The 22,480-nt window shown below is 31.8% G+C and overlaps 2 protein-coding genes and 1 long non-coding RNA gene across 3 annotated transcripts; 2 read left to right on the top strand and 1 right to left on the bottom strand.

Annotated features, from left to right (window-relative positions):
* Positions 1-5,258: 5,258 nt before the first annotated feature.
* Positions 5,259-7,928, top strand: LOC108986878 (alkylated DNA repair protein ALKBH8 homolog). The gene is made up of 4 exons (XM_018959675.2): positions 5,259-5,551; positions 5,862-5,893; positions 6,223-6,429; positions 7,339-7,928. The coding sequence occupies exons 1-4, from the start codon at positions 5,308-5,310 to the stop codon at positions 7,657-7,659; spliced, it is 804 nt and encodes a 267-aa protein (XP_018815220.1). The 5' UTR covers positions 5,259-5,307; the 3' UTR covers positions 7,660-7,928.
* An 800-nt stretch (positions 7,929-8,728) lies between these two features.
* On the bottom strand, positions 8,729-9,534 carry LOC108986877 (translocator protein homolog). Its single transcript, XM_018959674.2, has one exon. The coding sequence runs from the start codon at positions 9,498-9,500 to the stop codon at positions 8,931-8,933; it is 570 nt and encodes a 189-aa protein (XP_018815219.1). The 5' UTR covers positions 9,501-9,534; the 3' UTR covers positions 8,729-8,930.
* Positions 9,535-14,839: 5,305 nt separating this feature from the next.
* On the top strand, positions 14,840-22,198 carry LOC108986851. Its single transcript, XR_001995428.2, has 3 exons — positions 14,840-15,042; positions 19,261-19,413; positions 22,156-22,198. It is a non-coding gene; the product is annotated as an uncharacterized LOC108986851 (long non-coding RNA).
* Positions 22,199-22,480: the final 282 nt, after the last annotated feature.

Here is a 22,480-nt window from a genome sequence, read left to right as displayed (position 1 = left end):
ATTTATATTGAATTTTTTTTTTATCAGTTATTATTTACCATCTCACACCTCGCATCTTATAAAAAATATTTCATACTAGAAAAAATCTATAAATACTATAGAGTATAAAAGTAAATAGTGGCCGATGAATTTCAGACACTAAAAGGTAGAGGGTAGGCTTTCCAATTTGGTCGAAAGCCAAATTATCCAGTGGGCTGCCATCTGCACCCTTACCCGATAATGCGTAATATCTTGTACCAATATTTGACACTTCATCGCCAGTTTAGGTGAAATATACTATATATGTTTCAGATAATTAATATTTAATTTAATATTGAAGGAAATTTATTTTTTTAAAATTTTTTATTAAAAAAAAGTAAATATTTTTTTGAAAAGAAAGAAGTGTGTAACTGTGGAGATGGAAGAGAATTTTGGATGCTGGGCTATATCTGAGAAGCAAGAAATATTAGCCATGCATTTAAGATCATAAGAAACGAAAGGGGGAAGTAAACAAAACGCGTGCTGACAAAATAACTCAAACATCTCAAACGTTATATCTTCCGAATGCAACCAAAAAACAATTAAAATATTTCGATAAATTCTTAGAATCCCTGTCGTTCGGTTGTTTAGATAAGATTTTGTCGTTGAAAGGAAGTGGGAGTGAGTGTTACTTGCTATAAAAGACTGATTAATCTTACTCTATAAACTCAAATTATATGAAATAGGTTATTTATCGCCCATTTAATTATTATTATTCTTCTATTAAATTTTAACATGGTATTCATTAATTAAAAATTTATTTGTTATTTTTCATTTATTCACTAGTGATTTGACCATACATAGGAGATGATATATAGAAACTTGTCTTTGCATTTTGCATTCAAGATTGAATCATCCACATTATGGCAGGTCATATATTTTTCATTTATTTTAAAGGTCAGAATTGGAAAATAGTGTTGTATGTATTTTTTTCCCCTTTTTTATAGTTAGAGTGTGCAATATATGTCTATTTTGATACTTCGAAATTGAAGTGTAAAGTATAAGATCTCTCAATAATTTCAGTGCAAAGACAAATACATTGCACTTGATGTTTATTGCGGATATATAAGCCCATCTAAACAATTATTAGGCCTCGTTTGGTTATACAGATGAAATGAGATCAGATGAAAAATCTATGAATAGTAATGAGATAATTTATAAATAGTAATAAAATGATTTGATTTTTATGGGATAATATTTTTATGGGATTTTTGGAATGATTAGAGAAAAAGTTAAATAAAAAAGTTATAAAGTTAAAAGATGGTTATAATATAATTTTTGTTTTAGAATTTGAAAATTTTGAATTATTTTTTGTGTTTGAAAATTTGTGAAAGTTGTAATGATTAGATGAAAAAATTTAAAAGTAGGCTACCCCGCACCATAGCCCCCTCGCCACCTCGCATCCCCCATCCGCCCTGCCCACCGCCCACTTCAATAATAGACTACAGTCCACTAGATCCAATAATTATTCTTGGGTCAAAAAGTGATCAAAAATATATTTTTAGACCCAAATTGTAAATTTAAATTTGTAAATTTGCTAGTGCATATTTTGTGTAAATTGTAATGTAGTAGAATGACCTTTTTATAAATTACATTCACAATACAAGTCTCATACAAAAGTAATGTGGGGACTCTTGTATTGCATTGTCAATCTATAAAAGGGTCACTTTACTACACCACAACTTACACAAAATATTAATTAAAAGTTATACTTAATACATATTACCATATTTATATATAGTACAAATAATAAATATTTATAAATATGTATAATATAAATATATATTTATATAATAAAATATATAAGTTTGGGGTGGCATGGGGAAAAGCGGGGTGGGGTTGGGCCATCCCCGCCCCTAGCCCCCGCTAAGGGGGCCAGATAAGTAGCGGGGTTGCACGCCCCACCATGTGGGTGTGTCGCTGCCCACCTCTATTGAAAAGTTAAAAAATATTTGAATTTGAATAATATTTGAAATTAGATGAGATGAGATTTGATGGTTTGAAATGTTTGTGAAGCCAAATTAGACCTTAGCCCTATTAAAAAAAAAAAAGAAAAAAAATCTTCCAAAATTTCCATTTTTGATTTCAAATCCTCCAAAAAGTTCTCTTTTTATTTTTCATTTCTATTTTTGTTATTGCATGAACTTCAAGTATCGCGCGTAGAAGTTTCACATATCATCACACCTTAAGCAACATGTGCATGCCGCACCATCCGATTCTTTGAATTTTTATTTCCCTCAGTTCAAACTTCAACCCCATTGGCATGTCTCCCATGTGCTGGTATTATTACAGTGTGAATCATCAAATGTCTAATGTCTTATTGTCTCTTCTTGCCTATCTTACAATTCTTTTTTTAATGTAGACGAAAGTTGATATATTAATTATATATCAACTCATAACCTTGTGATATCCATTCCATGCAGCAGGCAAAAGACTCAAAACACAATAATTCATAACACGATTGTTCACTTAAGAATAATTTGATTTGAACATCTTTACACTACACACAATTCACATAACATAATTTGATTTAGAATATAGATTTTAAAATTTAAATTTTACAAATCAAATTATGTCACATAGATTACGTGTGGTATAAAAGCCTTCAAATAATATTATTCTTCAATTAGATAATTTGTGATGATTTGTTTTCTTGATACTTAGGTCTGTTTGGTAACACAACTATTTTAAAGTATTATATGATATTCTCAATATTTCCTTCTTAAATATTATTAAAAAATAAAATATTTTTCAATTTCAAATTTTTAATTTTTTCATCCAATTATTAACTAATCATTACAACTTTTCAAAACTTTTAAACAAAATATAAAAAAATATTACTTTTTCAATAAAAAATTATATTCAAACAACTTTTTAATTTTATAACATTTTTATTCAATTTTCTCTCTTATTTCACAAACCAAATAAAATATTTTAACTCAAACTATTTCATTATTATTCATAAATATACTGATATATTCTAGTATCCAAATGGCTCTTAAGCCTCATTTGAATGTTGAGATTGGATGATAAATCTGTGAATAATAGAAAAATAATATGTGAATTATAGTGAAATGATTTGAGTTAATATGTTTTATGAAATTTTGGGAAATGAAATGAAAAAAATGAATAAAAAATTATAAAGTTAAAATATTATTAAAATATAATTTTTTAGAGTTTAACTTCAAAACCGACGTGGTGTTTTTTTTATCTTACACCATCCAATAAAAAATCGACACGTAGAGCGTCTACGTTATTTACAGTGTGCAATTTGAGAAAGCAAAACCAGCCATTTTCCCTTTCTGTCGACTCTCCAAGTCCTCTTTCTCTTCTCCCCTGCCCCCAGCTCCCCCTCTCCTCTTCCTTTTCTCTTTCTCCCCTTTCCCTTTCCATCGGTCGCCCTCTCTCTCTCCCCTCACGCGCCCTCAACGTACATCATGAGATTTGATGAAAAGGAAGAGAAACAAAATCACATGAAGAGCGAGAAAAAGATCAAAGGCATTATGAGAGAGAGAGAGACAGAGAGTTTTGCAGACACGAGTCTACAATGGCATAAAGAATCTCCAACAGTATTCAAGCAACTTAAGAAAGACACCGAAGTATATCGTCAAAATCAATATGAAGAGCAGCCATAAAGATCCTGCTCTCTTTAGTACTCTGAAACCGATCCTAAATCCTTTACTTTATCCTCTACAATCTACCAATCTCATGATGAGTTTTCACGTAAATAAACTTTGGTAAATCTTTGACAAACAAGAAAAATAAGAAATCGTTATATTGTATCAAACCAATTAAATAAGCGAATATCCATAAAAAAAAATTGATCGTTAACAAAAGTATTCTATCGCTTTCAACCAACCAATGCCAAAGAGAGATGAAAATCGAGAAAGCTGTGAGTGGTCGTGCGTCGGTGCTTTTTATTTTTATTTTTAGAGACTTGTGTGTCAGTGCTGGAAGCTAATGGCTGAGACGCCACAGAAGCTAGTTGCTTTGTTTTTTCCTCGATGTTAATCTGATGGGGTTATCGGCACATGTTTATATACTGCAACAAAACCCATGTAGAGGGAGAGAGAACCGACTGCAATGCTTGCGATTGCTTGAGGGGAGAGAGAGGGAGCGCGAATGAGAGGTGAGAGAAGTTGAGAATTTCGACGGGGGAGAAGGTACACGAAAACAGATTATCTACATTCACAATTTCTTAGAAAACTGATTATTTTACATTTCGTAGAAAGGATGTGTCACGATTTTATTGAAGGGTGTAAATATAACATTAGCACTGAGTCCGGTTCCTAGCCTCTCTCAAATTTTTAATGTTATTTTTATTTTAAAATTTTAAAAAATTAAATTATTTTTTATATTTTATTTTAAAGTTTAAAAAAGTTATAATTATAAGTTAATAATTAGATAAAAAAATTAAAAATTAAAAATATTTATATTTAAATGATGTTTAAATGTTTAGATAAGACGAGATTGCATGAGACCATCTCAATATCAGATAAGATACCATTCACTCCATATGATTGCTCTTCAAAATCACTCAACTACTATCTTGTCAAAATCACTCAATTACTATTTAATATTTTATAATTACATTTTCATTACTTTTAATTACTATTAACAGATTATTTGAAATTATTTTAGTACTCAAACATAATTAATAAGACTAGATGGAGGAATCCATTTGCTTCCATTTTTTAGTTTTTATATTTTTCACTTACACAACTGTAGGTTTATGTTCGAGTCTATGGTAGGGGTGCTACCTGCACCGTATGGTATGGGGGCACCCCCTCCTGGCCTTGTGGGGCGCCGGGAGGTTGAAATCGCACCCCGCCTCGCCCCCCCAGCCCAGTAAGCCATTAGATCTATAAATTTGTTTTAAGTTTAAAATAAATTAAAGTTGTATTTTGAATTGTTTTTATCTCATAAACTAACTTTTACATAGAAGATCAATACAATATAATAATTATATTTAAACTAGGCATCTACCATACGGGGCGGGGTGGATGGAGGCGGGCCCTGCCCACCCCTTGTCTATGGTGTATAAAATTTTTGTAGGACAAATAATAGGGTTACTACCTATACATAAATACTACTGGCACTCAGAAAATAGTTATTTTTCACTTTAATTCAGCATTTTTTATCTCTTTTTTATTTTTTGTAATTTTCAAAAAATTAATTAGTAAAAATTTATCAATTACCTGGGAATAAAAAAAGGAAATTACTTGGGAAAATAGAAGAAAGAATGGCCCTTGCCCAGTCAGAATCAATTTCGAGCTAATTTTCGAAGAAATGGATGATCAAGAGGCAGTTTTCAAAGAAGTGTTTGGCGACTCATCGGACAGCGAAGGGTACGAACAACAACAATCGCCTCGATTGGAAGAACATGATGAAATGCACGAAGATCGACCTACCCCAACAACTTTCGATCAAAACACCAACTGGGAACAAATCAAAGAGATCAGAGGGCTGTGGTTGTGCAGGGATTTTCTCTCGGCTGGACAACAGTCTTCCGTGCTCTTCTCCATTGAAAACGGTGCTTTTCATGCCCACCCACTCTTCTTTCTTTCCTTACCTTTTCCTCCCCTTTCCCAGTTTTTCGATATTGAATTTTTTTTAGGTTTATAAGGAAAAATCGAAGAAATGGAAGGAGAAAGAGGAGTTCATTGCCACTGATACGAAAACAGAAATAATTGTCCATCTAATGAATAAAGTTGTAATTGAATAGAATTTTATTTTAACTTTATAAGGTTGTGTAATGTTATGTAGTAAATTCATGTGATTTTAGGTTTAACATCATTGTTAAAGTCTCACATGTTGTGTTTTGTACGAACGTGTGGTTGCAGAAGGATGGTTCACTGAAGCCTCTCATAACCAGGTCCGTACTAGCCTAGAATGTAACATAAGATTAGCACAGTGTTCTAAATCTTGAATATATAATCTGGTACTAATTATGGGTATGCTAACGTCAAGATAAGATTTTTACCTGTCACATTGGTTGTCGTGTATCTGTAAATTGTGAAGCAGTTTACCCGTTGGTTTTTAGTTTAGATGGTAGTTGAGAACAGCTTGATGGTAGTTGGATACTGTATGAGAATTTTATTTGCAAACCGGGGATCACAACTAAGGTGATGATAGCAATTACACGTGAAACTTACTTGTGATATAGGTTTTTTCAGATAAGCTTATCGGCTTCTTGCTCTGCAGGCTATGAGGTTTGGAAATCTTCCGGCATGGGCAAGTGAGATTTCAGATTCTATCCGTGAGTTGGTGCTTTTAAATGATCCTGGTCTTGATCCTATGAACTTGGGAACTTATTATGGGGCTGAAGAAGAATGTGCATTTCCATCAGATTTACTTTGGAGGGAGCCTCTCTTTGACCAGCTCATTGTAAATGCATACCAGCCAGGTGAGGTGCGAGATAACTACTTCTAGTTTCAATTACATGGTCTTGAGTCATTAGCCATGAAGTTATTGGGCTTTGAGATTGTTGATTTTGGCTTATTTCTGCAGACTTCTATGTGATCGTTTAACCTCTTGTGCTTCCTTTGGAAGTAATAAGGGTTTCTAAAGATTGTATTGGTGGTGTCTTTTATGAGGGTTTCTAAAGATTGTACCGGTGGTGTCTTTGTTGTCTATCATTCTAGTAAATAAGGATAAAATCAAGTCTGGTCACGTAGTTCGAAATGGAAATTCCTGGTCCCAAATTTTATTTATCGACATCGTTTTGGTAGAACCTTAACTCCGTTTTGGCTTTTGTGTGTTAAGTGGATTAGTTTGGATCGCAGGAAGGGTAGGGAAAAAAAGGGAGCAAAAGAAAACTGAGAAACTGCGTTCCTTTCTTGGATATTTTTTTAATTTCTTTTTACTATGTATGTATATTGATATATATATATTTATATAGATATATGGATATATGCAACTGTGTAGAGTATTGATGTGGCAAAGAGAGAAGATGCTGCAATCAAGCTCTGTTGCATCTTTCACATCTGAAGTGAATGGTCTTTTGTGGTTTCACATCAAGTGTCTTTACCAAGACATCAATAATATATCCACAATTCTCTTATGAAATCGCCATGTTGCAATGTAGAATTATGTGTTAAGGAGATAGTCTCCCTGGAAGTCTTTTTAGTAAGATTCAATATTTATATTTTGGGATGTCACTCAACTTAAAAGCAAGCCTATGGGCCTTATGGTGCTTTATATATTGCCAATTATCACATCACCATATACTCTTCCTGACGTAAAAGTTTAAAGTACTTGCCATATGCTTTATTTATTCGTGTCAAATATTACATGACATTCCAGCACACGTATGTGCAGGGGATCTGTGCACATGTAGACCTTATGCGCTTTGAAGATGGTATTGCCATTGTCTCCTTGGAGTCATCATGTGTGATGCATTTCACCAAAGTTGGAGAAGCTTATTGTGATGCTGCAAATGGGGGAAAGCCGCATCCACCCGCGACAAAGATTCCGGTTTATCTGACCCCTGGATCGCTAGTTCTTATATCAGGAGAAGCTCGCTACAGTTGGAAGCACGAAATCAACCGGAAGCCAGGGATTCAAATATGGGAAGGGCAGGAACTAAATCAGAGAAGGAGAATCTCGGTAACACTAAGGAAGCTCTGCAGGGTTGATTAGCATATTAACCATCACATTTTGAGTTGCAGGATACATTCGTTTTATTGTTTTTGATTGAGCCCTCGTTCTTCTTGATCTTAGGGCTTGTACTTCATATGGGGTGACTAGAGGATAATGCTCGATTGAGAACGTCAATAAGAGTGCACCCATAAGTCTTAGTTACAGAAAATTAGCTTGTGTTGTATCTCTTTTCCTTTTTGTAGGATTTCTGAAGCTTTTTGTGTCTCGAAAGAAAAAAGAATAAAGGACGTTTGGCACCTTATGTTTAACCAATTGAAATTCTAGAAGTATCTAATTTCCTTAAATTTTAGTCCTGGGAAGTCCTATTCCAATATGGCATGACTGTTCTAGTTTGTTCGGATAATTCTCATGCCTATATATCATTAAGGCTGCGTTTAGATGTTGAGTTGACTTCAGCTGATCTGAGTTCTTTATAAATAGTAATGAGTTGAGATAATTGAGTGAGTTTGAAACTTTGGTGAGATCCACTTAACATCCAGCAACCATATGAATTTTGATTCTCACTCATTCCAGGCAACAACTGATGTGGTCGCACGATTTGCACTGGCAGAACGGAAGTTGAATAAGAAAAGCAACATTAAAAATGGTCTCTTGTAAATTATAAGATCATTTGAATTACCTTTTCATTATTGCTGGACTCGAGTGCTGAGATGGGACTGTATAAGTAGGAAAAGTAAGATTAGATGGATGTTTAACTTCATTAGTGTCACTTCATTTAGTTGAAAGTTTCATCTTTGAATTCGCTACTACTGCTGTTAGGCCTTGCTCTGTTCTGTATGCATGATGCGTGTATTTGTCTGCAACCAGCCAAATAAGAAAGTCATGAAAGCTACTTAACAGTCAACTGATTCTGGTCATAAAATGGATAACCTGTCGAGGAGAATCGCAAATCTCGTAAGCTATTATTAATTGGGTTCCTTCGAATCTCTTAACATTGAATCACATGTTTTCAAAGAACACAAAAAGTGTTCTTAGCTTTTGAGCTTAGATAACATTGTTATTACTGATCATTGTGAAATCCCAAGGAAAAAAAAAAAAAACAAAGCAATATCTCTTATATCCAAACCGGACCAGTGTTAGCATTATTATTATACAGTCACGGCTCACAACATTACATATTCAACATGCCATGTATGATGTATCTACTAATTGAATGCAGAAAATGAACTTTTTACAAACTATATCTAGGATAACAGTGTGCTCTTCATGCCACAAAGGGGGAAAAAGAAAGGAACAATCGTCCAGAATTCTCAAAGAAAAAGAAGCTTGAGATTTACAATAGCCAAAAATGCAGTCCACGCCAAACAGGGTTTAGCCAGATCACCGGAGATCGGATTCACCTCCTTAAACATCCGATAACACCCGACCACAGCCCCAAACATCGCCAAACACACCAGCAGCCCGACTCGATTGGCTCCCGTGCCGAGAACAATCTGGTTCCAAGCCAAGCTCAATCCGAGTTGAGCCAAGTAAAGGTACAGCGCTGTCGGTTTCCTATGGAACCCACCCACGGCCCAGACAAGCCAAGCCGACAGATTCATCAGGAAACTCGAAGCCAGGCATGTCATGTGCAGGGCCCACGGCGGTGGTAACCAGAAGCGCTTTGACAGAGTGCCGTAGCAGCTGCGGTCGGCGCCGAGGTGAAGGCTTAAGAGGGTAAGAGAAAGCGGGCCGGAAATACCTATGGCCAGGGACCTAAGGCCGCGTTTGGCTATGGCCGCGTTTCTAAGAGGTTTGGCTTTGTTTTCCCTGTCGTTGTAGGTGCGGGTGGTGATGTCGGGGTCCTCTCTAGTACGATGTTTGAGGTCGTGGGAAGCCATAAACGTGTGTGCGTCTGTACGGATTGTGCGAGTTAGAAGAAAACGTTTGGAGGCGGGTCGTTATATATAGACAGGGGGTGGGGACGGAAGTGAAACGTGGAGTAGGAGGTGGCTAAGAAGTGGACAGAGATGTTACACGTGGATAGGGCTCAGTGCCAGCAGATCAAAAGAATATGGTCATCGTCATCTTCACGCTGCTTACGGAACGTAAGGAATGTGGGGCAGGAGCTCCAACTTCCAAAAGCATTTCCGCAGCCACACGTGTGTTATTTTGTCAGTGTCCGATGAGAATTAGTCCGCCACCACAAAAGATAAACACCGACGCTTTGTTAAGATCTTTTTTTTTTTAAGGAGATAATTGGACAATGAAATGAGATGTTAATTTTGTGAATAATAATTAGATAATTTATTAATAGTAATGAGATAATTTATGTTAAGTATTTATTGAATTTTTAGAATGAAGATAGAAAAAGTTAAATAAAAAATATTATAAATTTAAAATATTATTAGAATATAATTTTTTAATGTAATTTTTAATTTAAAATTTGAAAAAGTTAAATTATTTTTTATTTAAAAGTTTGGAAAAGTTATAATAATTAATTGAAAAATATTATAAGGATTAATTTGAAAAAAATTGTATTTGAATAATTTTTTGAAAAGAAATGAAATTAAATGAGATAAGATGAGATCGAAAATGATTTCTCAACATCTCGTTAATAGGTGATGTAAAATTCATGTATCTATCAAATTGTCTAGAAAAATTATACTCATCATCCCCACATACCACACACTATATATAATTTTTTTTTATTAAATATGTAGTGTATGGATGATAAGTAGAATAACTCAATTAGTTTAGAAAGAATAAAATCAATTTTTTTAAATAAATTTTTAAAAATAAAATAAAATAAACAACTTTAAAAATAAAATAAAAAATTAATTTACCAAATAGATTTTTTTTAAAAAAAATTAAAAACAAGTGTGATATATAATATATGAAAATGATGAATAACAAAACTCAATTATCTAAGTGATGCTTTATTTTATTCAATTTGTTATAGCGTTACAACTTACATGTATATCTAGCGTGTATTGTGCACAATATAAATAATTTTTAATGGATAGTGATAGTCTAACAATCAATTCATAATTTATAGATAACTTTAAACATAATAATATTTTTTATTATACTTAAACACATCAAATTAAAAGTAAAAGTCAAAATCAAATTAAAAATAATATTATTTTATTTCATCTTGTATGCAAATTGTTATGGAAAAAACTATTTTGTCTCTCAATTGTACTGTTTAATTTGACTCTTGATAATTTTTTTTATTTAATGATTAAGAAAGTAATTTTAAATGTATTAAGATATTTTTTTATTTATTTTTTAAAAATATCTAAATATATTAAAAAAATATAAAAAAAAAAAAAAAAAAGCAATAAACGATTAACTTTAGCGGGCTACTCTAATCCGACTCACTTTATCATTTTCTATTTTTAATTAATTTTTCTCTCGTGTACTTTTTTTCCCCGTAGCGAAATTTCACCTTATTTCCCTTCCTCGGTTGGTTTCTGCTCGTCGATTCCATCAACCACGACCTTCCTTTCTTGTGCTTCAAATATGCAAGACTCTGGTTCCATCCCGTCGTCCGCTTGAGGTAAGCATAATGTATGTATTCTCCACCCTTTCCTTCTTTTTCTGAGTGAGTTTTGGGTATGCTTCAACCTCTTCTCTATCAATCTCTCTGTTCTCCTGATAAGCTGCTGTAAAAATTTTTAGTGGTTGAAATATGAGATTTTCGAGCATGTTGGTATGTGTTTGGATTTTTTTCTTGTGCAAATTTGGGGATGGTCGCATATTTAGGATTTTTTGTCTTATTTTCCTTGGTTCGACAGCTGCTACCTCTTCAAACTCGCAACACTTGTTGGGTTTGATTGCATATATTTATTTGCTGGTTTTAAGTCTATTTAAAGTCTTGAGATGCAATGATTCAATTAAAAAACCCGCTGATTGCATATATGATTTCAAAAACTGGTTTGAGTTTGTTGTTGTCGTCTTCCCAAGGAAGAAAATATGGGAATGTTGTTGCTGTTGAGTGTGGGGCGTTTCTGGTTTGAGTATGATTATGAAGTCTCCATTTTCCATTCGTGCCCTAAATGCCAATTCATTTTTTCTCCAATTTCTGATGTTACAACAATGTAGTTCTTTGAATTTATAGAAAAATCTTTAAAATATAAAGTGATTGAACTAGAAACACCCATTAGCAGTTAGATTTATAAAACATAGGCCATGGTTCTCATCACCTTTGTTTTTCTCTTTTAATGCTCGAAATGCTAAAACTGTTTTTTCTCATTTTCTAAAACTGTCTAAAGAAAGTAAATGACAAACTAGAATTGCATGCAAATTTCATTTCTTCACACATTATGAACCAAAAAATTAAAATGTATAAAATGTATAAAATGAATAAACTGTCTTTTATTATAGTAGCTGCAGATATTGTACAAACCATATCAATGATTGTCTCTGTTTTTGCAGTAGCTAGATAAGGTGTCATGTTTACCTATGTTTTTTGCAGTAGGTGTCAATTTTTGCCTCTGTTTTTTAGTAGCTAGAAACCATATCAAATTTTGCCTCTATTTTTAATTGAGTTTTTGTCAAAATGAGAGGTACTTGTCATTTAGAATTTTACTTACTTTTTAATTGACTTTGATTGAGTTCCATGGTGCCAACTCTTTTTACTTTGAAGGATGGATTCACAACTCCATAGAGTTCCTTCCTTCACTACCCTCTTACAAGAGGGGGAAGAAAGCTACAATGACTACCTCAAGGCATCCTTAAATGACAACTTAGAATCCCAAGTTACTCCCCTCCCAAACCAAAACAAGCGAATACTAGAAAATTAAAAATCGAGACAAGGAAACTTTAGTGTAGAAGAGGACAATTCATTATTATAAACTTGGCTCAATTCTAGTTTGGACCTGATCCATGGAGTTGATCAATCTAAACATTCATTTTAGGTTAGAGTACATGAATACTATGAGGAAAACCAAAAATTCACTTCTTGTGAACATAGCTCCAGCTCTCTCATGAATAGGTGGTCAACCATATAATATGCCACAAACACATTTTGTGGGGCCTTAGCCCAAATCAAAGGAAGGTTGACAAGTGGGGTTATCGAGCAAGCAAAGGTGCTCTACCGAAGTAACCACTCTGTCACATTCAATTTCCTTCATTGTTGGACTATTCTAAGGTACCACCTGAAATGAAAACAGACGGTGGCTAAAGGGAAGATGAAAATTAAGAGGAAATTAGTACCTGAAGAAGCTTATGTATCGGAGTTTACATGTATAGTGAAGATACCATGTCTCCATCTATACATGTGGATTTGGAGAGACCTATTGGAAAGAATACTGAAAAAGAGTGAGAGAAAAAGAGAAAGATGCAAGATATCGCAAATTCCAATCTTATTGACTTGATGAATGAGATGAAAGAGGAGAAGAAGAGAGCAAATGTTGTGAAAAGAGAATATAATAATAGGAAAGAGATTATCAGCCTCAACAAAGAGAGGCTTGATCTGGACGAGCAAAAAGAGGAGTAGGAAATTATGAGGATGGACACCTCAACTTTGCCTCCAATACAGTAAGATTATTTCTATTTCATCCAATTGAAAACACTTGAGAAGCGAAGGTCTAAAAAATCGTGATTGTGGGTTCGGCATGAGTTGCAAAGGACAATCTTTTTTAAAGTAACAATGTAGCCACTATCGATAGTATATTTTGATAATTTTTCGTAAAGAACACAACTCAAAGCTGGGAAGCCCGCGTGTGGATGCCTATTGACTACGTAAATGCAGCCGCTTTAGATAGTTATATTCTGATCCCTTTTTGTAAAGAACACAACTCAAAGCTGGAAACCCACGTGTGAGTAGTTACTGACAACATAAAAGCAGCCATTTTAGATTGTTAGATTTTGATCTTTTTTTTAAAGAACAATACTATAAGCTGGAAACCCACATGTGCATGCATACTGACTACAGAAATAGGTGCAGACTGTGTTGTTCTCTCTTTTGATAAGTCGGGCAGCACACTAAACTGCTATGCCATCATAACAACCTTGTTATATTTGTAAATTTTGACAATGGTGTATAGATTTCATGAATGTTGACTGTCATGTATGCTATATATTTCATGAATATTATTAACACAACTATGTATGAATGTATGGAAATTGTGAGGCTTATGTTTTTTTTTTTTTTTTTTATAAGTAGTGAGGCTTATGTTGTATGCAATAGTATTGACAGGGCTGTTTATATGCAAATGGTGAGACCTCTATTGTATGCAAATGGGAGGGCTCACTTCACTGGTCATATAATACAGGGTTGTATGTATACATTATGGTGGGGCTTCTGTTGTAAACAAATGGTGTTGTATATATGTTATTGGCAGGGCTGTATGTATGTATGGGCTTCATGTAGGTTGGAAAGGGCCTTTTATTTCTTAAAAAGACTAACTGTTAGGAAAGGAAAACAATAGAGATGATAAGACTAACTATTGTATGCAAATGACAGGGCCCACTGGTCATATAATACAGGGTTGCATGTATACATCATTATGGTGGGGCTTCTGTTGTAAACGAACGGTGCTATATGCATGTTATTGACCATGTATGGGCTGTATGTATGTTGGAAAGGACCTTTTATTTCTTATAAAGACTAAGGGCAGGTTTGGAGGGTGGGATAAGACACAAAATTTTCATCTCATCTCATCTCATTATTACACATTTTTCAAATCCCCATACAAAATATAATAAACAATTCAACTTTTTCAAATCCCAATACAATAATAATACAAAAACATAATATTTTAAACACTAAAACAAAACACAAAATTCTCATCTCACCTCACAAACTTGTCCTAATTGTTCGGAAAGGAAAACTGTAGAGATGATATTATTTCTTAATCATTTTACGTCGTTTAATTCTTTGTGAGAATGAAAGGAGGATAGTAGAGTTATATGTCTATCTTTTGTGAATTTATGCATGTGGAGGGGGAAAATAGGGAGAAAGAAGATAATTTAGAGTTTATTGTAAGTAATGATTTTTTGAGAAGTTGGGAAAGTTGCTTGTAAGAGGCACAATAAACAAATTAGTTCTAAATTATATGACATGGTGATTGAAGATACCAAAGTATGGTGTTCTTAGCTGTTTTGAGAGTGATTAATTATTGGTAGTTGGATAGTGACTAAGCATACAGATTGACTATATATTTGTCATAAATGTTCAATGAGATCCAGTCCTCTTAGCGATCATCAGTACCATGATGCAGGGTGTCGCCAATCACTTCTGATCACATGATTGGATCGGTTGTATCCGATGACTAGAAGCTTGAAGCATCCCTCATAAGAAGAGATGCTACAAGTTCCAAGGGCAAAGGCCTAATTGCATGAGAATAATCACCGGTGATATCTTTGATCTTGGCCTTCGGTCTTCAATTTCAGTGTTTCTCTCGACTCTTTCCATGTCTTACTCAAATCCCTCAGGTTTTTTTTTTTTTTTAATATTTTAATATTTTATTTTTTTATCAAATGCCGTTTGTGTGAGTCCTTCTATTCAGTTGCCTGCACTGCACACTATTGTTTTAACTTTTTTTTTTTTAATGCTAAATTAATTGAATTCTTCTATTCATCATTGCAACACATGATAAGAGAAAAAATAAAAATAAAAAGATAAAAAATAGAAGTAGGTGTGTGGTGTAGAAATGATGAGTATAATTATTCAAGAATCAATATCTATCAAAATTATTACTATTTTCCCGTAATTTAAATGAGGAATGGGGAAACAAAATGAAAAATGTCCATATAGTGCTAGCTGCCACAAGATATTCACGTACTTAAGGGGTTGGCTTAAGTGATGAAGGTCTTGATCTTGGGGTATCACTCTCTTCAAGGTCTAAGGTTTAACACTTCATAGGTGCAAATAATCATTTGAGGCCACACCTCCTAGTGAAAAGTCAACGATTTAACCAGTTTCGTGTAGGGTGCATGGACTAAGATTTACTCTATAGGGATAGGTCTGAAGGGTTCTGCCTTAGAGAGATTTCTCGACATAAAAAAGAAAAAATAGAAGATATTCATGTTTCGAATTTAACGATTGGTTAAAACATGTGTTAACTCTTCGGTCAATGCGTGTAATAAAATTAAGAAAAATTTCTAGTTGTCATCTCTACACCACACATAACACATGATTTTTTTTTATTTTTCTCTTACTAAATGTGTAATGTATGGATGAAGAGTAGAAGAACTTAATTAGTTTAGTCGGAATAAAATAAAAAATAAATAAAATTAAGTGTGATGTGTGGGATGATGAGTAGTAAAGTTTTAAAATTAAATGCAAATGACTTTTAGCTAATGTAGTACCAAAATGTCAAACATAAATCATTTAATTATAAAGAGATTTCATAAAAGTAAACTCACAAATTGACGTGATTTAATGTAATACATTAGATTGTAAAGTTATTCTTATTGTAAATAGATCTAACGTATCATATAAATCATATCAGTTTATGAGTTTACTTTTACATCATTTTTATACTGTAGCACTTTACCAAGAAAGCTAAGAATTTAGGTCCCGTTTGGATACAAAAATAGTTTCATCTCATCTCATCATTACAACTTTTTAAATTTTTCACTCAAAATATAATAAATAACCCAGATTTTTTCAAATCTTAAAACAATAATAATATTAAAAAATAATATTATAATAATATTTTATTTAACTTTCAATTTTCATCTAAAACTATCTCATCTTACTATCTAAACGGGGTTTTAATTGTTTTTTTAGGTATGCATGAAGTCTTCTATAAGTAAAAACAAATAGTTTTTAGATAGTGGATGCTCAAGACATATGATTGAAAAAAAAAAAAAAATTAAGTTAATTGATCTTACATACAAAGATGGAGAACCTGTCACATTTGAAGACAACTCGAAAGAAAAGATAGTGGGAATAAGTAACATTGGTAATGAATATTCACTCATAATTGGATATGTGCTACTTGTTGAATGTTTAAAGCATAATCTTTTGTGCAGAATTCAATTATGCAATAAAGATTTTTATAGTTAGGACATGTTTGGGGGGTGAGATGAGAATTTTGTGTTTTATTTTAGTGTTTAAAGTATTATGTTTTAGTATTATTATTGTGTTGGGATTTGAAAAATTTGAATTGGGATTTAAAAAAGTTGAATTATTTATTATATTTTGTATATAGATTTGAAAAAGGTGCAATGATGAGATGAGATGAGAAGTGTATTATTTTGAATGATCATGACTACAATATTTGTTTTATTATTTTTAGAAGCAATAATGTTTATACGATTGAATTTGAAGAAATTGTCTTGTAATGTTAATTTTTTTTCAGCTCAAAATGAAACTAATTGGCTATGGCATAGAAGACTAGTCATGCCCACATGGGATTTATTTCTAAACTTTCAAAAAATAATCTTGTGAGAGGTTTACCAAAGATAAATTTTCTTAAAGACAAAATCTGTGATGCATGCCAGGTTAGTAAACAAATAGAAATTTCTTTTAAAACCAAGAAATATATTTTCACTACTAGATTATTGCAACTAATACACATGGATTTTGTTGGACCAAACAAAGTTGGAAGGAAAATAATAGGCATTTTTTTTTATTGTTAATGATTTCTCTATATATACTTGGGTCATCTTTCTTGCTCATAAAGATGAGGCAAGCCTTTAAAAAGGCAAGATAATTCAAAATGAAAATAACTATACTATTTCAAGTATAAGAAGTGATAGGGGAAAGAGTTTGTAATAAAGACATTGAAATTTTTGTGATGAGAATGATTTTGTGCATAATCTCTCTATTCCTTGAATTCGTCAACAAAATGGGATAGGATAAAGGAAGAACATATCCCTTCAAGAGAGATAGCAAGAACAATGCTCAATGAGAACAACTTGCCTAGTTATTTTTTGGTCAAAGTGGTAAGTATTGCATGTTATGTTATGTTATAAATTGAGTTATGTTAATATCTAAGTTAGATAAAACCGTCTATGAGCTTTGGAGTGGGAGAAAGCCCAACATTGGCTACTTTCATGTGTTATTATGCAAATGTTTCATTTTGAATGACAAAGATAATTTAGGTGAGTTTGAAGTAAAATATGATGAAAGTATTTTTCTAGGGTATTCTACTAATGGTAAAGCTTATAGAATCTTTGTCATTCAAAGATTCAATAAAAAGACTGACTATATAAGAATCTATGCATGTAATATTTGATAAATCTAACTGCCTAGTTTCCAAGAAATATGTTGATGAAGAAACATAACTTATAAATGACATGGAGAGCCTCAGACTTAATAAAAAGAACACAACAAAGGAAGTCCAACATGAAGACATAAGAAAAGATAATCAAAACTTAATGTAAGATGCAATCAAATAGTAGAAATTTGTGAAAGATCACCAATGGAACAAATTCTAGGAGAACCATCACAAGGTGTAAATACTCGATCGTCTCTTAGAAATACTTGCAATTATACTTTATTATTATTATTATTATCTCAAATTGAACACAAAAATATTGATGAAACACTTCTTGATGAATCTTGGATTCTAGCTATGCAAGAAGAGCTAAATCAATTTGAATGAAATGATATTTGGATACTTGTTCCTTGACCCAGAAATCATACTATTAATTGGAACAAAATGAATTTTTAGAGACAAGAAAGATGAATTCGGAGTCATCGCTAGAAATAAGGCTCGACTTGTAGCCTAAGGTTTTAATCAAGAAGAAGGAATCGATTATGATGAGACATGCACTGATTGTAAGATTAGAAGCTATTCGAAATGATTACTTGCGTATGTTAGGTTTTGAAAATCATATTTCTTCAAATTATACTTTTAAGCTCACAAAAGTACTATATAGACTCAGACAAGCTCCTAGAGCTTGGTATGAGAGACTCAATGATTTAATTGAAAAATAATTTTCAAGATGAAAAATCAACACAACTTTTTTCATTAAACATTTTAAGGATGATATTCTTTTGATTCACATTTATATAACTGATATAATATTTCGTACCATTAATGAAAAGATGTGCCAAGTTTTTACTAAAAGTATGCAGAAAGAATTTGATATGAGCATGATGAGATAATTTAACTTTTTTTTTCATATTGCAAATCAAGTAACCAAAAGTAGAACATTCATTAATCAGTCAAGATATATAAAAGAATTGCTCAAAAAAGTTTGGAATGTAATGTGCGAAGCACCAATGAACTCAGTCATCAAACTAGACAAAGATAATACCAGCTGACTCAAGGTATATTGAAATATGATTGGTCGTTTATTATATCTGACAACAAGTAAACCAAATATTATATTTAGTGTATGATTATGCTGCGTTTTCAATCATCTCTAAAAAAATCTCATTCGATTATTGTTAAAAGTATTCTCAAATATCTTATTGGTACAATTGATCTAGGGTTATAGTATCCTAAGCACACTTATTTTGATCTAATTATTTACTTAGATGTAGATTATGCTGGTTGCAAAGTTGATAAAAAAGTACTAGTAGAACATGTCATTTTTTAGTTCATGCACTTGTTTCAAGGTTTAGCAAAGTAAAACTCTATTGCATTATCTACTACGAGGCATAAAATGTTGTTGTGGGTAGTTGTGCTCAAGTACTATACATGAAGCAAGAAATTGAGGATTTTAAGCTCAGGATTTTAAGCTGATTGGAAGGTTACAAGAGGAACATCGAAGGTGAAGCGCCGAAGAAAATTCGTTCCTGGGTATATCTTGACTGGTTTTCTTCGTTGGTCTTTCGTGGTGCACTATGGGTATACTTCTTTCGATTCCAATTTTTTCCTTTCTGCGAGATTTGGATCTGAAAAGGTACTTTCTATACACTTTTTTTTTTTTTTTTTTTTTTTTTTTTTTTTTTTTTTTTTTTTTTTTTTTTTTTTTTTTTTTGTATTTTGCTGTGTTTTTTTGCTTGTTTACGGAAAGTAAATTTATCTCTTATTTACAAGTAAATTTTTCTTATTGTATTTTTTTGCTTGTCTATACATGCAAATCTCTTATTTACAAAAGTTACCATACTTTCTTTGTTTTTAAAATAAATTTATCTCCATCTAACAATTTAATTTTTAAAAAGTTTTACATTCTTGGAACAAGCCTCCATTTGTTAGGAACAACATCTTTTACTTTTTTCCAACAGTTAGCTAGATCATTTCAGTCTTAAGCAACTATATTCAGCTTCTCATTCCAAGAAAAAAAACTCAAAATGTATGATACCAATAACTATAAATTAAATTTGCATATATGTGATGTTAAATCTGCACATATGTGATGTAAAGGTTCTATGGTCTAATTTTTTTTTTTTTTTTTGTATTATCTACAAGAAGGCAAAACATATTGTAATAGTAAAACAAAAAACACCAAAAATGTTTCTTTTGTCCCAAAAAAGGAGCAAATAAATGAATAAAATTTTAATAAAATAGTAAAGTAATGTTATAGGGATGGTTAACAAGATCTAAATAAGAGAATCGTAGACAATGAAAAGCAATAGTTTTTTTTGCTTGTCTACGGAAAGTAAATTTATCTCTTATTTACAAGTAAATTTTTTCTTAGTATTTTTTTGCTTGTCTATACAAGAAAATATCTTATTTATGGTCGTTACCATATTTTCTTCATTTTTACAATAAATTTATCTTCACATCTAACAATTTAATTCTTAAAAAATTTTACATTATTGGAACAAGCCTCCATTTGTTAGAAACAACATCTTTTACTTCTTCCTAACAGTTAGCTAGATCATCTCAGTCTTAAGTTATACAATGAATTAATTATAAAAAAAATCACATTCAGTTCCATTATGTTGAACCAAGAAACATTTCATTTTAAAGGATTTGACATTTAAACAGATAAATTCATCATTCTGCAACTATATTCAGCTTCTCATTCCAAGAAAAAAAATCAAAAATGTATGATACCAATAACTATAAATTAAATCTTACCATATGTGATGTTAAATCTACACATATGTGATGTAAAGGTTCTATGGTCTAATTTTTTTTTTTTTTTTGTGTATTATCTACAAGAAGGCAAAACATATTGTAATAGTAAAAAAAAAACAAAAAAACAAAAAATGTTTCTTTTGTCCCAAAAAATGAGCAAATAAATGAATAAAATTTTAATAAAATAGTGAAGTAATGTTATAGGGATGGTTGACAAGATCTAAATAAGAGAATCGTAGACAATGGAAAGCAATAGTTTTTTTTGCTTGTCTACGGAAAGTAAATTTATCTCTTATTTACAAGTAAAATTTTTCTTATTATGTTTTTTTGCTTGTCTATACAAGCAAATCTCTTATTTACGGTCGTTACCATACTTTTTTCGTTTTTACAATAAATTTATCTCCACATCCAACAATTTAATTCTTAAAAAATTTTACATTCTTGAAACAATCCTCCATTTGTTAGAAACAACATCTTTTACTTTTTCCCAACAATTAGCTAGATCATCTCAGTTTTAAGTTATACAATGAATTAATTATAAAAAAATCACATTTAATTCCATTATATTGAACCAAGAAACATTTCATTATAAAGGATTTGACATTTAAATAGATAAATTCATCATTCTGCAACTATATTCAGCTTCTCATTCCAAGAAAAAAAAGGAAAATGTATGATACCAATAACTATAAACTAAAGGTTTTATGGTCTAAATTTTTTTTTGTATTATCTACAAGAAGGCAAAACATATTGTAATAGTAAAACAAAAAACACCAACAATGTTTCTTTTGTTCACAAAAAGGAGCAAATAAATGAATAAAATTTTAATAAAATAGTGAAGTAATGTTATAGGGATGGTTAACAAGATCTAAATAAGAGAATCGTCTACAATGGAAAGCAATAGTTTTTTTTGTTTGTCTACGGAAAGTAAATTTATCTCTTATTTACAAGTAAATTTTTCCTTGGTGTTTTTTTGCTTGTCTATACATGCAAATATCTTATTTACAGTCGTTACTATACTTTCTTCGTTTTTACAATAAATTTATCTCCACACCCAACAATTTAATTCTTAAAAAATTTTACATTCTTGGAACAAGCCTCCATTTGTTAGAAACAACATCTTTTATTTCTTCCCAACAGTTAGCTAGATCATCTCAGTCTTAAGTTATACAATGAATTAGTTATAAAAAAATCACATTCAGTTCCATTATATTGAACCAAGAAACATTTCATTTTAAAGGATTTGACATTTAAACAGATAAATTCATCTTTCTGCAACTATATTCAGCTTCTCATTCCAAGAAAAAAAAAATCAAAATATATGATGGTTCCAATGATGCAGATTTATAAAGCTAGATGTTTTTGTTAGATGATTTTCTTGTAAATTGAAAAGGTTGTTTGAAGTTCATTGGAACTATGTGAGGTTTGAATTTGGAAACTGGTCTTGTAGTTATTTCATTGTGCCCGTATTTGTGTTTTTGTCCTATTTGTTACATTCTCATGCTCCATTTTCTACATGCTTACTTTTATTTTCCAGTCAACTCATATTTTTTATGGTAATTTTCATTGGATGTTTTGAGTTTCCAGTGTTGCTTCATGCTTTTGTCTCTATGTGTAGGAGAGTTCCCGATGATACAATGTTTCTGAAGGGCACGGTAAACAATACAATTTACATACCATTTATTTCATTCAAGTTTCAACTTGTACTGACACCCAGTGTTACTGGGAAAACGTGCCTTGCACGTTGCAACATTAACTAGTATATATATATATATATATATGCTTAGAGTTAAGTTTATCTATATCTATTGCTTGAAAAATTAACACACATTCTCAAGGGAGCTTAGTAATTACTACAGATATCAAAATTCTACTAAGTGTTTTCCATCATAAAAAGGGGGAGATTGTTAAATCCAAGGTTTCAAGAATCACATAATTCTATT

The sequence above is a fragment of the Juglans regia genome, chromosome 11, assembly GCF_001411555.2.
Source record: "Juglans regia cultivar Chandler chromosome 11, Walnut 2.0, whole genome shotgun sequence".
Lineage (NCBI taxonomy): Eukaryota > Viridiplantae > Streptophyta > Magnoliopsida > Fagales > Juglandaceae > Juglans > Juglans regia.
This window is presented reverse-complemented; position numbering and strand designations above follow the sequence as displayed.

Coding starts and splice junctions, on each gene's coding strand:
- LOC108986878 (XM_018959675.2), top strand. CDS start 5,308: ATGGATGATCAAGAGGCAGTTTTCAAAGAAGTGTTTGGCGACTCATCG. Junction 5,552..5,861: donor GCTCTTCTCCATTGAAAACG/GTGCTTTTCATG, acceptor GTGTGGTTGCAG/AAGGATGGTTCACTGAAGCC. Junction 5,894..6,222: donor CTGAAGCCTCTCATAACCAG/GTCCGTACTAGC, acceptor CTTGCTCTGCAG/GCTATGAGGTTTGGAAATCT.
- LOC108986877 (XM_018959674.2), bottom strand. CDS start 9,500: ATGGCTTCCCACGACCTCAAACATCGTACTAGAGAGGACCCCGACATC.